This window comes from Mercenaria mercenaria, chromosome 11 (genome assembly GCF_021730395.1).
Source record: "Mercenaria mercenaria strain notata chromosome 11, MADL_Memer_1, whole genome shotgun sequence".
Taxonomy (NCBI): domain Eukaryota; kingdom Metazoa; phylum Mollusca; class Bivalvia; order Venerida; family Veneridae; genus Mercenaria; species Mercenaria mercenaria.
This window is the reverse complement of record NC_069371.1, coordinates 33,178,478-33,192,964: the sequence shown is the minus strand read 5'-3', so window position 1 is coordinate 33,192,964 and position 14,487 is coordinate 33,178,478. Positions and strand designations below refer to the sequence as shown.

Below are 14,487 nucleotides of genomic sequence, written 5' to 3'. Positions count from 1 at the left end.
ATAACGTAATCACTTATTAGTTATCACTTTTTATTACGAACGCACGTATACGCTACACACACACACTCACATGTGGCACTGCAGTATCATTGATTGGCCACCCCTCTCCACTCCCAACCCCCTAAGACCCCTGATACAACCCTGAAAAAATCTGACATTCTCTGGCGTTCCCTACAAGACCTCTGATACAACCCTGAAAAAAATCCCAACTATCAAAACAGTGGGATATAACGGAATGCCAGATAATGTCAGATTTTTTCAGGGTTGTATCAGGGGTCTTAGGGAATTGGGAGTGGGGAGAGGGTGGCCAATCAATGATACTGCCACCTGTGTACACAATACTTTGGATCTACATCTATGTTAACAATATGTACCTAATGAATGCTACGTATAACCAACTGTTTTAACGCGTAACCTTACATTTTGAGAAAAAAAAATCAAACAACACAAATAGAAAGAACGGGTTGTTTCACATGAAAACATGAAAATTGAACGTTTATTACTCTACAAAACAATAAGTATTGTCAGTATACTGATATATCCATTGAATTCCGGAAAAGGACTGCATAAAGGACATTTTCAGACAGTTAAACACCTTTAAAAACTCACCATTTTCAAAAGAACTGTTACATAATTATGTTCGTTTTGATGCATTTGCAGTAATGTCCTAGTGTAAGAATTTCACATAACTAGGTGGTACGTAGTTTTCAGAAATTGTTTATTTTTATTTCTTTACAAATGGCATTCATTCTTTAAGGGGTACAAATTTTTCAGAATATTTTAAGAATCCATCGTACGGGACAGTACGGCAGAACATGTAATGGACTGATAGATTGATTGTAAAGATGTTGTTTTCTGTGTTTTGTCATTGATGATGTACTCATAAATCTTAAGAGTTTAATAAAATGATACGCGCACATTTTGTCGTTTTTTTTACGAGTTTGATAAATCTTATGTGGAAAAACGCAAAAGCAAGATTCTTTTTTAACACATGTAAGCTTTGTATGCTAAAACATCCAAAGAGATTGGTTCGTTTTATTTGTGCTTTTTGACATGCACAGGTAGGTCCTTTGAAAGGTCTGTTTACAGACTAGATATGATGACATCACAATAAATTTCTAAAACTTCACACTTTAGTCAGAGGCTAGTACTGTTCTTCCCAGGTAATATACACCAGATACGATGTCACTTCGCAAAGAACAAGGCTAAGTTAGCCGGACAGGCATGTACCTAAAAAAATGTTTCTCTGTTCTTGGGGCTTTCTCTCGCTCTGTCCCTCTGATAAGTTCGCTCTTTGTCTTCCTAGTAGAGGATGAATTTGGCGCACTGAGTGGCTGCCTTTGCGCTATATAAAGCGTCTTTGAACGTTTTTATCATGAAAAGGGCGCTAAGTAAATCTGGTATAATATGTTATATATACACTGTGTAGTATGGTGTATGACTTAATATGGGTTGATATACAGGCTACTAAATTCGAGCAAAAATGGTCAAAGCTCTTTCTTTATAGACAATGTCAATTCGACCAATGTCTTCTATACTTAAGGTAGTTCTGCACATTCGGATAAAAAATTCTACAATGAAGAACTTGATTAAACCCTGATTTTTCAGAACTTCAGAATATACTTAGAAAATTCAGCAAATAAAAGAAAGGGTCATATGCTTGATTTTTTGCTAGACTGATTTGAAAAATTTGGACCTTACGCAAATTCTCATAATGGGAGTTTTTTTTTCATAACATTTTCACGAATAGGAATTTTTCTACAACGTAGATTTTAATGGAATTCTCACAATCGTAAATAAACATATGGTCTATAATGAGGTGAAATAACATGTATAGGTCCGTATGCTTATTTCTGAGATATCTGACCATGATTAAAGTGAACCGCATATTTCAAGCTAATTTTGAGACATAATTTTGAAATAATTAACGTGTCAGCTCTTTTAATATCATATTTTAGCTACAGACAGGTAGTAACAGTGCCATTGTAATAAATTTACTCACGGGTTGCCATAGATTTATAAAATGACGCTTAATCCAGGCTTTATTCTATGCTTTCCGGATAAATGACGTTACGCCATCGATTCCGGTTAATCAAACGTGCAGAACTACCTTAAAACGACGTCTACCTCAAACTGTAACATGGTTTTATTTCACTTACACGATATGAAGTATGTGATTAAATAATAATTCCGTTTAGTTGGCTGTTTTTATGTTGTTGTTTTTCTTTTGTTTTTTGTTGTTGTTTTTTTTTTTTTTGTTCTTTTTTGTTTTTATTTTAAACGAACTGCTACTGACAATACGTTGTCGTATAGAAATTGTTGTCAACAGTAAATAAAATAAAAATTTCTATGCGAAGAAAAAAACACACACACAAATTACCGTAGGAATTCAAAAGGATACCGTCATAAAAACGCGAAACAATATTCTTTGATTTGGTCACTTCATGATACTGTAAAAATGTAATACGACTTATTTTATTATTTAACCTGAAGTTTATAGCCAAAAAATCACTTAAATGGGTACTCACTTGAACAGAGTTGGTGTACGTGTCATCGCCGTTGTGTCCGGAGACAAGTGCCACGGCCACCAAACCAAGGAACCACAGAGTTCGTAACATCACCTGCCGAAAACGAGAATTTAGTAATGATTAAACTATTATTAGTTTTGCGTAATATATTTAGCTTACTTAAAATTCCTTTGTAATACCTTTTCATTTCTCCATGTAAATTTCATTTTGTATTAAGAACTATATTTTACATTGTACAACGTTGAAACATTTATAAAACTGAGAAAAAATATTTGATCTAATATGACTGACTTGTAAAGATTAAAGACATGTCTATGAACAATTAAATTTAGTTAATAGTAAATTGTAAGAAATGTAAATTAGCTTTTATATATAGAAAGCTATAGATATGGTAAACAATACTCACTTTGATAATGTAATTTCAAAATCTCAACAATTTTCAGCAGTTAAAACAGATTTTTTTAAAAAGTTTTTCACTTTAACTTCCGCCCACGAGTGAACCCAGGTATATTGTGAAATATTACTTTGTATTTTAATTTTAATTTACGTCATTGAAAATTTGATACCAAAAGTATTGTTTTCACCTATTAACGCCATACCTAAAAACAAAGAATCATATTTAAATACATAAATGAATGGAATTAAACATGCGTTTCACTGATTTTCAATTGTAAATGGAAAAGAAAACAAAAGAATGTGTCGGTTTTACTTATGGACAATCTATAAATAAACTGCTCAGTTTTGTTGGTCTTAACGTTTTGGCTAGCGAAGTATATAATTTGCTAACAACTTGTATGAAAAAAAAACTTTTAAAGGATGGCACTTCTTTAATGTTTTGTCTGGAATAGATTAATTATAATACTAGGACACTTACAGTTCTGAATAACTCGAGTGCACCTTGTATTACAGTGTGCTGTGAGAGTTATGAAACCCTTATCAAGGTTCGAGCCACTGACCTCGGAGGCTGAAGACCTACATTTTATCCTTCTTCACCACGTTGGTCTTCACCACGTTGGTGATTTCCTCGATCCCATTTCGAAATACAAAGGTAAAGGTAAACTTAAGTTAATACGGTGTCCATATAGGGCCATCGCCGCATATTGTGAGTTCGGAACAGCAAAGTACGATGCTACGATGTTGAAAAGTCGAAATATTGAAATTACGAAATTGAAAAATTGAAACCATGAAACTACGATATTGAAAATTCGAAACAACGAAACTGCATTCATGGTGAAAAGTCGAAATTATTTCGTACTTTCATCAAAGAACATTTGATTTTTTACCAACGTGGTTTTGTTGGTTCGACTTTTTACCATCGACGTTCGACTTTCAGTATCGTAGTATCGTTCTTTTTCGTTTTTTCAAGCTCAAAATATGTGGCGATGGCCCTAACGGGACACCGTAATTTAACAGCGAATACATAAGCTATTAGTCAATTCGGAAAAAGTGCCAGTTGAGTAGATAAATACGAACACTTCTTGATTATGATTGATATGTATGAAAACCTATCGCTCCTACACTGAATTGTCACTAAATAAAATGTTAATTCTTTCTTCATAAGTAACTAGTGCGCTAAAATTAAATACATAAAATGTGTTTATATCGAATTGCTAAACTCCCTTGTTCCTAAATGTCTAGTATAAAACCCTAAAAGGCTTGTGCATTCGACCTACCGTTAAGGTAAAAAAAAAAGGTAGTTTCTTGTTTAACGCGGGTAGTCGACGAAAGTCCCCACCTGGAATGGATGGAACAACTTATTTCCAGCCTAGCCCACGACAGGCATCATATTTACCTCCCTAGCATCCAGTCTGGGCCGATACTGCTGGACACAGTACCAATTTATGTAAATCACCCAGCACTGAACTCTAGTCGAGATATCAGCCGCGACCGGGAATCGAATCTGGGCCGCTGGCGTTGTAGTACAGCGTGCTAATCACTGCGCCACTGACTCCATTCCCTACCGTTGATGGTATCCAATAAAAACTACTTATAAGTCTTATTTTACCTCCTGTCACACCCCTTTTAATACTTAATGTCAGGCAAGGGAGCTAGCAGAACCATTTTTCACGTCTCTGCTATGACGCGGCCTGAAATCGAACACTCTCAAACCACCCTCAAAACGGACAATTTACCATTGAGCTATTGACCATTCTTTACGTTTAAGGGCTTAACGAAATAAAACCAGGTGGAAGTAGATTCTAGATTATACAAGTACTAGTAGTTTAAACCCAACTCAAAGAAACATTGCGGTAAAATATTGTACAAGATCATACCTCGCCAAATTTTCAGCTTTAAAGAAGAAATGCCCATATGCTCCGGATGCACCTATGTCGATCCATTCACCTTCCACAGGTCTTAAACGAAAGAAACCATCAAAACCCCTTATGAAATCGAAACATACATGATACGCTGGCATATATGGGATACCAAATCAGAATTCGAAGCAATTTGGTCACGCTGCTGTATAGTTTTGAAATTAAAATTTTAAATCGCGGATGACAGTCCTGTCAGTCAGAATCTATAATTACCGGAACCGTCTATCACTGTTAAAATGAGATAATCCATACGCAGTGTACATAATGAATCCCTCAACAATCCCTCACCTTAGTTTACATTGCGGGAAAATTTAACAGAAATGGCATCGTCCACTAAGGAATTCAGTGAGCCTCCTTAACAAGTTGATTTGTTGATGATAAAGTCTCTAATATCAATAACGACGACAAATTGCGCCGTCTGAACAGTAAATGGGACAATGTAGGTATTCATTTTAATATTTACTACAACAATATGGTTAGATAGTAGACAATCTAAGATATCATCTTTTTTGGTGAATAAGTATATTCTAAACGATTTTCTTATTTCTGTAATAAACGTGTTTCAGAATAGTACATACTACACCTATGCTATAAGGCCAATCCCGAATAAAAGGCCGTAACATGTAAATGCCACTGACGTTTCCTTCACATTAGTAGTACATATATGTTTGCCTCCGAATACAGCCCATCTGTCAACAAAGTCACCTTTGCATTTCCCAATGGTGGTCTTTACAGACGGGTTGGACTGCAGTTATGTTGTGATGGAATACCCCCATTAAGGAAAAAGGTCCGCACTACCCTCCTTAGCGATATTTATAACAGAAAATCGAGATCTTCACCATATCACCCTTGTGATGTGTAAAAAAGACATGCAAGTTTACCAGTCTAAAACATTTCTCTTGAGAGAGAAACAAATTTTTAACACCAGTTCGGCAACTAACGTCAGCTATGGCTGGGACTGCTCTGATGTGTATATCGTTACGTGAAATGTACATAATGACGTCATATTCTATTGTGCCGTTGCCGAGCGGTTGCCAATTAACGCTTAGAACGTTATAACGAAAAAAGTAAAAGCAAAAATGACTGACGGTATTTTCGAGTGTTTTCCATGTTTTCGGAAGAAGAAAATGAATTGGACATTGTCAGAGAACCGTAAAATCACAGGTTACGATGTCATATATATTGAAGTCCCAGAAAATGACAAGGCTGCATTTGAAGAGAAAAGGCCCTTTGGCAAAGAACTCTGTTTACGTGAGTTCATGGCATTGTACATTTATGTTACAGAAGAGCCGTTACCACAACCATGGTACGACTGTGAGTATGAATGCTATTATTTCGTCAATGGGGACAGAATAGTGATAATTCAGGGCTGGGTTCCGAAGAAAAGGTCCCCTTGGATGCGCACGCCACTTACATGGATACCAAAAGAGAACAAAAACTTAGTTGGTAAATTTAAAGAACCTGAAAGGTTTGGACCAGCAAAAAAATACGAAGTTAGCGAGTACAAAAGTCCCAACTGCGACGAATATGAAAGAAGTCCAACAAATGAAGATAACTTGATTAAAAAGCTGCATAGATCTACAGAAAATAGACCAGAAATTTCACAAAACAAACCAGGAAATTCAACATTTACTCAACTATTTCCATGAAATTGGGACTTGCTTATATTAATATTTCAGTTTATAAATATATGTTGGAGTGACTTGTAGGAAGTCATTTGAACTACACACGTGTTGACAAAACATAGATATTGAACGAAAGCAAGCATTAACAATTTATTGCCACAGGAAGTAATTTTATTTGTATGTTCGAACGGCCCAGAATTGTGTACCAAAGGAAATATTTTAAGCATATTCCTAACATATTTTCAATTACTTTGCATTATATGGCATTCAACAAAAGGGTGTAAAATTTCTCATAGAAACGTATTTATTTCATAAAGTCTACAAAATTAAACAACAGCAATTCAATCACATAAAATAATGGCGGCAAAGAATCTCAAAATTTCGAGTTACATGTACAGGTTATCAATGACCGTTACTGAAATGTATATTTGGTGAATATGACTTATTCATGATGAAAAATAGGCTTGTAAGCGTGTCAAAAACTAGGATTTATTGTGAGAAAATAAAGTTAGACAATCCACTGTTTGTTATCTTCCCTAATTTGTCGCGCCAATCCATTCTTCTTCGTCCATAATTATTCTTTAAACATAATTTACAATTTATATGCTATTTTCTGTTCACGTATGACGAAAACATTCACACGATTCTACCCCTTTGTTTTGTTGATTCTCGTAACTATGTTTTTAATTGCTATGAAAATTCTTCTTTTACACATGTTCGCTACATTCTGTATTTCATTACTTAAGAAATTCTTCACACCTACATTTAACACCAACGATTGTGGATACTTATGTAAATAATGCAAACCATTGTTAAATAAGTAATGGACAGTCTGTGCGCGATTTTCTCTAAGCTACGCATTTCCCCGTAAATCTTTGCGAAATTCCTGTATCCTGAATTTTCTTGTTTAGTTTCTCGATACTTTGTACAGCGTCTTGTAGAAAGTTTTGTTTTTGGTTTTCGTTGGGTTAAGGGTCACGTCAACACAATCTAGGTCATATGTGGACTTTTCCAGCAATGGCGCATAGAACTCCTCCAGGCATTATTTTAGGTGTGGGTGGGCTTTCTTACATGAAGAAATAGTCTCTGCAGGAGAGTTTCGAACCCAAATCGGTAAGTAGGCAGTGGCCTTAAGGACTGGGCCACGGAGCACTCCCAGTTTTAGAAAGTCTTCTGGTCATTTGCTTCTATATATATCCTCAATCAGCCATTTGATATCTTTGTAGTCGGATAAAACTGTGAAGGTAAAACTGTTCAGATAATTATATCTTATATTTTGAAGACAGTGATTATTTTGCATTCAGTGGATGATGATTATGATGATGATGGTGATGATGATGATGATATTTTGGCGGTAATTGTAAAGAAGCTGGAGAGGATTGAAAATTCGGGTTATCTCTTTCTTATATGACAACGGCACTGGGTTTTCTGGAAACAGACATGTCTGTTTCTGTTCTTGGTTTTGCAGTGTAGGTTGTCTGTAACCTGTGTGCACCGAAGCTGTAGTGACGAAACTGTTTTTTTCTTTTTCCAAGTACTGTACTACCAGACACGTCAGTGCGTGATTCAGACAGACAGATATTTTAATGCAGCACGAGCTTATAATTTTGAAATCATGTTTTCTTTCGAACAAAACCTCAGAAACAACACTCACAACCGTCTATAGGAAGATAATTGTTGTTTTCGAGCCGTATCAATAAGAAAACATAATTCTAAATGTGTTAAACCGAGTCGACGAACAGCTTTAACCATAGAACTTACAGATATAAATACAGAATAAAACTGTGAGGGTCGACTTTTTCCAGTTGTACATTCTGTACTTTTTTGCTGCTAGAAGTTACTGTTTGTGTATGGTGCAAAGCAGTTTAGATATCATATGATGATAATTTGAAAATGAACGCTGCCCGGAAAGTCCTTTCCGCGAATTCCCTGAGAAGAAAAGGGGGCATAATTACACAATACTGGCGAAACATACGATTTGATTATAGACTATTCATAACCTAGCAATATGTGAAAAATGCGTTTCAGATTTAGAAATGCACTTTATTTGTAAAACTGCACGTAAATACTGAAAGGTGAAGAGTGCGATTTCATGTCACAAAAAAAACCTGCACCGATCACAAGTTTCACAGAAAATGTGAAATTCTGCCTATGTTGTACGTAAAATTAAATCTCATTTCTTCACATATGTGACGAACAGAATCCAATTCTTCACACGTGTGAAAATTGTGATTTGGAGAAAATATGATTCTACAAAGCTTTCAATTGATAATGTGTAGTATTGACAGCTGTCTGTTCTGAATTGACTTTGTAACTTATTTTTGTTTTTACTGTTCACGAGTTCTGTTTTCATCATTCATTTATAACATAGATATGGACGCATTAATCGAGTGTTAAGACGTTTCCCTACGGAGGTGAAGACCCCTGGTTCGATTCCTGTCTACTCCCATCGCGATATGTCCTTTGGCAAGGCACTTTATCACGATTGCCTCAGTCGACCCAGCTGTAAATGGGCACCAGCAAATTGCTACGGGTAAGGTATAATTGGTTTTAAATTGTTCTTGGGCCATTGGAACTCTCTTAATGAACCACAGCACCATGCAATATCGCTATGACTACACTGTTCTTAAAATAGGGTCGCTCAAAAGCTCTACAGAGCTTATGTTCATTGTTTCGGTACAACCTTAACCTTTATGTATAAGAAGTGAGACCGAGCACAATCTGCATATTCTAGTAACCTCAAGTTGAGGAAACATTATACTTCTTGAAAATCTAAACTTGCACATATTTCAGTTGTTTCATAATGAATCCTAGTGCCCCAAAGATAGTTATGGATCACCAACCACAAATCTTAAAATGTCTACAAATGTCTTCCCGTTGATCGTTATTTTTCCTGTACTCTGCATGTTTTGATTCGGACCATAAACTTTGATCATTACTCAGTATTACTCGTAGGACCGTACGTCCATCGCCTATAGTTCTGGCCTTGCAGGTCTTTGGCTTGTTTTCAGCTGTGCTTTATTTTTTCAAAACAAGTTTCATGATTACAGTTTTGTTTTCTGATGTAACATAATCTTTGCAAATTTTACGTAAAATATCTTCCTTCATAAAATACATCTTATTGTAAACAATGTTTCATATCATGTGATGGAACCACATTCTCAAAAAATAGTGAAAAAAAATTAAATGTGGAACATTGGAATTTCATACATTTCTGAAGTCCAAATGTTTTTCTAAGACCTTCAACCTTTCAGCTATGAAGACAAAATTTAGCTTTTATACGCACGAGTTAAAACAAACGGACATGTTATGGAATGGTGATGTCCCTCCGTCGGTCCGAGTAAACGAAAGGACATTTGTTGGGAAATTCTGTTCGTTCGTTACTGTTGTGTACTTTCTGTCGCTTGTTGGGTACAGAAAGTGTAATACCTACAACTATAACGTTTACAGGATGACTAAACACATTTGATTAGGATCTCAATGGTTTTGGGGACAATGGGTTAAAGGTCAAGGTCACAGTGACATGTAGACTGAAACTGATTGCTTGACTCTGAAAGTCAGAGTCTTAAACTTAATACAATGACTGAATACCACTAGATGAAGATCCAAATCGACCTTTGGGTCAGTGATCAGTGGCTCAAAGGTCAAGGTCACAGGGACTTGATTTAGCTGGGGGGTTTCCAGGCTCTAAGGCAAACGCATATTAACTACCGGTTTCAAACTTTACAGGATGACTAAACACCATTAAGGATCTTTATTGATTTGAATCAATAGGTCAAATGTTAAAGTCACAGTGACATGGAAATCGAAAACATTTTCCAGATTGTAAATCTTAAAGTAAACCAACTACAGCTTTTAAACTTTACAGTGACTAAGTACAAATAGAGGAAGATCCCTTTCATTAAACAGTAAACAAAAACAAAACTGGGATAGCATGTTTCTGTAAAAAAATATAACATAAGACTTACTTTAGGTGGCCATTTTGAAATGGCCGCCAGTATTCAAGAAGGGATATTTTTGGGCCAACTTCACTTCTGAACTTGGGCTCATCTCCGAGACATAAATATAACCAAACTGCAAAGTTTATAGATCACTAGTAATTGCTGTTGTCTAAGTACATCCCAGTCTTTTAATATCTACAGACAGAATGACAAATTGTTTTATACAGGATTTACCTTTAATATCCTGAAGGGGAGGGAACTATATGAAACAATTTCATATAATGGCATACTGTTAGTCTTCCGAAAATTCAAAATAAATTACAAACAAACTTTAAAGTCCATAATTTATTTACAATAAATGACAGTTCCTGTAATCAACATCTGAAATAATATAAAAAAGAAGTTATCTCAGCCAATCTTTCTGAACAAACTTTCATAACATTAAAATAACAGTAAAAATAGACTGAGCAAAAACATAGTACTCAAAACTATTATGATGCTGTATTATCATCTGACATCAATTTCATTTTGACCTTTTTTTTTTAATCTAGAATACAACCAGATTTCATTAGAGTGTACATAACTGAATCGGTATTAGATAAAATATAAATTATTATATAAATATAACAGAAGTTATAGTAAAATACTGACCACTCGAGGTCATTATGAAACAAGCAAAATACTCAAGTTATCTTGGGATTCAAGCGATCAAAACATAGAAAATATGGATAAAAACAGCTGGGAGACACATGTATTATTGAAGCAACTCTAATGCTTAAATACAATCATTTGAATAAGATCATGTTGTATCAAGTTTTGACTGACGAACATGCAGATGAAGTGACAATGCTATCATCAACTTGGTTAAAGGAAAAATAATGCCTATTCACAATGCAGTTGAACTGGTCTGTAACAATTAGTCAAGAAGTGGACTTTTTTCCATGTAGTTCTTTCCTCACAGGTTAAAAAAGACTGATTTTTTTATCAAAATTTGAATTAAATAGAAATATAGCAAATCAACTCAACTAGATGCCCACGGGCAACATGTCGAGGCTGTCCTTTGACCCCTAACTGTGACCTTGACCTTTAAGATAGGAACCTGGGGTTTGCACTTGACACACCGTCTCTTTGAGTTACACATTCATGCCAAATATAAACAAGATTCCTCAATGCATGTTAAAGTTATGGGCCAGACAAGATCTGGCATGACCTTTGACCTCCAACTGTGACATTGACCTTTGAGATAGGGTTTGTGCACGACACTCTGTCTCACTAAGGTTAACATTCATGCCAAATATAAACAAGATTTCTCCATGCATGTCAAAGTTATGGTCTGGACAAACAAATCCGGAGGCACACACGCACAGACGGACGCATGCACGATGCACGCACATACACTGAACAGCCATTTGGACAATTTCATCTTCGCTTCCGCAAGTGGGCTTGACAAAAACCAGGTTGTTTCTGGCACAAATGCTCTCTTGCACACGTCTGCCTCTATTGTGTTCTTAATATTTTCATTTTCTCAAGTACAGCTTCACTTTAAGCTGGTTTGTAATGCATAAATGCTCCAGCAATGGTCTGTTGTGTGTAACTATACAGTAATTGTATGTGTAAAGAATGCTGTGCCCTGACATTTGACCATGATATGATTCGAAAATATAGTATGGTCACTTACTGGCCACAAGCGAACATCCTATGAAGTTTGATGACCACAGAACCAAGCATTCTCAAGATACTGACCTGTCTAAATGGCATAAGGTCTTACTGTTCTAATTAGTAAATGCGTCAGTAGATGACCAAAAGTAACTGAAGGCCAAAAGGCTCCATTTATTGACAGGAAACCATTTCAGCCCCTACGACACGGAGGCCTTGGGCTATGTTTTACAGATCCCCCAAAACAATGGAAGCTACCAATTCATTATAGGCATACATCCCTTATGCCGCTGTCCAGTTATTGATCTGATACTGCTGTCAAACATGATGTAACTTTGGCCTTGAGATTTACAAAACATATAGCCTACTGACACACAAGACAATCCTATGAATTCTGACAGCTACATGCCAAAATATTCTACTGTTATTGATCAGAAACCAAACGGAGTGCTGATAGCCCAACTACATCAGCTAACTATAAGCCCCTTTTGTCAAAACTGGGGCAGAGAAGCTATGATATAAAGAGTATCAAATATGAAACATTTCATGCACAATGGAAGAAAAAAAACAAGATCTAATTGGGTATAATCAGTCCTCAAAATTAAACGTATCTATACAGCCATGCAACAGTTTGAATGTACTGTGGTGTACTTTATAAAAATTGAAGAAAAAAAACAAATAAATATATACATCAAACATTCATGTTTCCAACAAACAACTTATTGCAGCATTGTATCTACAAGCATACTGAAATGTATTAGCTGTTCAGAGTTGTTCAAACACACAAGATTTTGTAATTTTTCGTAACTGTTTAATTCTGCTCACATGTAAACAAAGTACTTTACCATTTAATTTTCCAAGACTCAAAAAAATGTGTATCCTGCAATTTCAGAATTATACAAATTAAAGCCAATTTTTATAACCTATGTTTACATCATTTTATTGATATACACATCAATTTTCAATAGACTTGTGCCGCCTTTCTCATTTCCAGACAAGAAAGATGGAAAAAAATTCTATGACACCAGATCTTGATCCAAAAATTTCCAGTATTATGCTATATTCATCTCGGCTGCGTATGTTGTATTGAAACACCAAAACAGGGCTTTTTCAGCAAGTTCATGGAAACAGGCCCCTGAACATAGTGGGATTTTTTTACCAACAAAATGCTGAAATTGGAAGAACCTTAAAGAAACAACTAAATATGATATCTCCAGTCCTGTAAAAATTCTATTTCATTAACAAAAGTGTTCACCATATACCGTATAGCGGGTTATTTCTACGGGGGGAATATTTCTGCGTTTCTGCGGTCTCTCGGTAGAATCGCAAAAATATTTCCAGCAGAATATTCATCCAGCAAAAATTTAAAACGCAAAAAATAACTGCATTTTTCCCCAACGTTTTCATGTTATGTTTCCCTAGGTAATCCGAAGTAATTATTGGAAATTACCGTCGCAACCTGACAATTACCGATAATTGTATAATTAGGTGTGATGGTCAATCAAAGCCCTTACTGTTAATCCCTCAGAAAACATTTTTCTTCTGTGAATGACATAATTGAGTGAATTTGAGTTGTGTTATTCTTATTAAACCATTGTAATAAATATCTTCCGAACTATACTTTAATAACCTTTATATAAGTATAACCGTTATGCCGATATACCATAGCTTGCAGTTGTTGTTTGTGCAATTGTTGTTGTACTTATATTTTTTCAATTCACATGTTATTGTACCCTACAATGTTTTCATTAAATGCAAAGTTATTTTACAACAGTTACCGGTAATTTAGTTTATTGTTTTCATACGCTATCATTTTCACAACGCCCGATCACACGAGAAAATACCTCCTATTTGGCATCATAAACGCAGAAATTTCTCTTCCTTTTATGTGAAAACGCAGAAATTAAACACGCAGAAATTTGTTTCACAAGTTTTGGGGCCAAAACGCAGAATATTTTGATCGCAGAAATAACCCGCTATACGGTATTGTGCTATTCCCAATCAGCGATCTATAAGAACTGTGAAGAGATGGGTGATTATTCATTTTCAACTGGGATTTTTCTTTTTCAAAATGGGAATATTTTTCTTTCCAATTTTGCACTGGAATGTTTCCTTTATCCTGGCTTATAGAGCATCTAGAATATGTGTTGCATGGCTTAACCCTTAGCCTGCTAAATTTCTATAATGGACTGGTCCATCATTCAATTTGGGCAATACCATTTATTATTCGAAGGGGTGTTTACTGAAAATTTACTGACTGAATAGTGAACAGTGCAGACCATGATCAGACTGCACGGATGTGCAGGCTGATCTTGGTCTGCACTGGTCGCAAAGGCAGAATTACTGCCGCCAGCAGGCAAAGGGTTAAAGTTAATACATTGCTGCTTTACTAACATCATGTACCTCAAAGAAAGTATAAACT

The 14,487-nt window shown here is 35.5% G+C and overlaps 2 protein-coding genes across 2 annotated transcripts in view; both read right to left on the bottom strand.

Moving 5' to 3' along the window:
* Positions 1-3,050, bottom strand: part of LOC123530694 (uncharacterized) — a 45,810-nt gene extending 42,760 nt beyond the window's left edge. The window contains exons 1-2 of the mRNA XM_053517099.1: positions 2,935-3,050; positions 2,529-2,621 (exon numbers count right to left, since the gene is read on the bottom strand). Coding sequence (XP_053373074.1) covers positions 2,529-2,618 — 90 coding nt within the window. The 5' untranslated portion in view covers positions 2,619-2,621; positions 2,935-3,050. The remainder of the gene's footprint in view (positions 1-2,528; positions 2,622-2,934) is intronic.
* The window catches only part of LOC123533021 (uncharacterized), a 203,610-nt gene that overhangs the window by 152,159 nt on the left and 36,964 nt on the right, over positions 1-14,487 (bottom strand). The window lies entirely within an intron of this gene.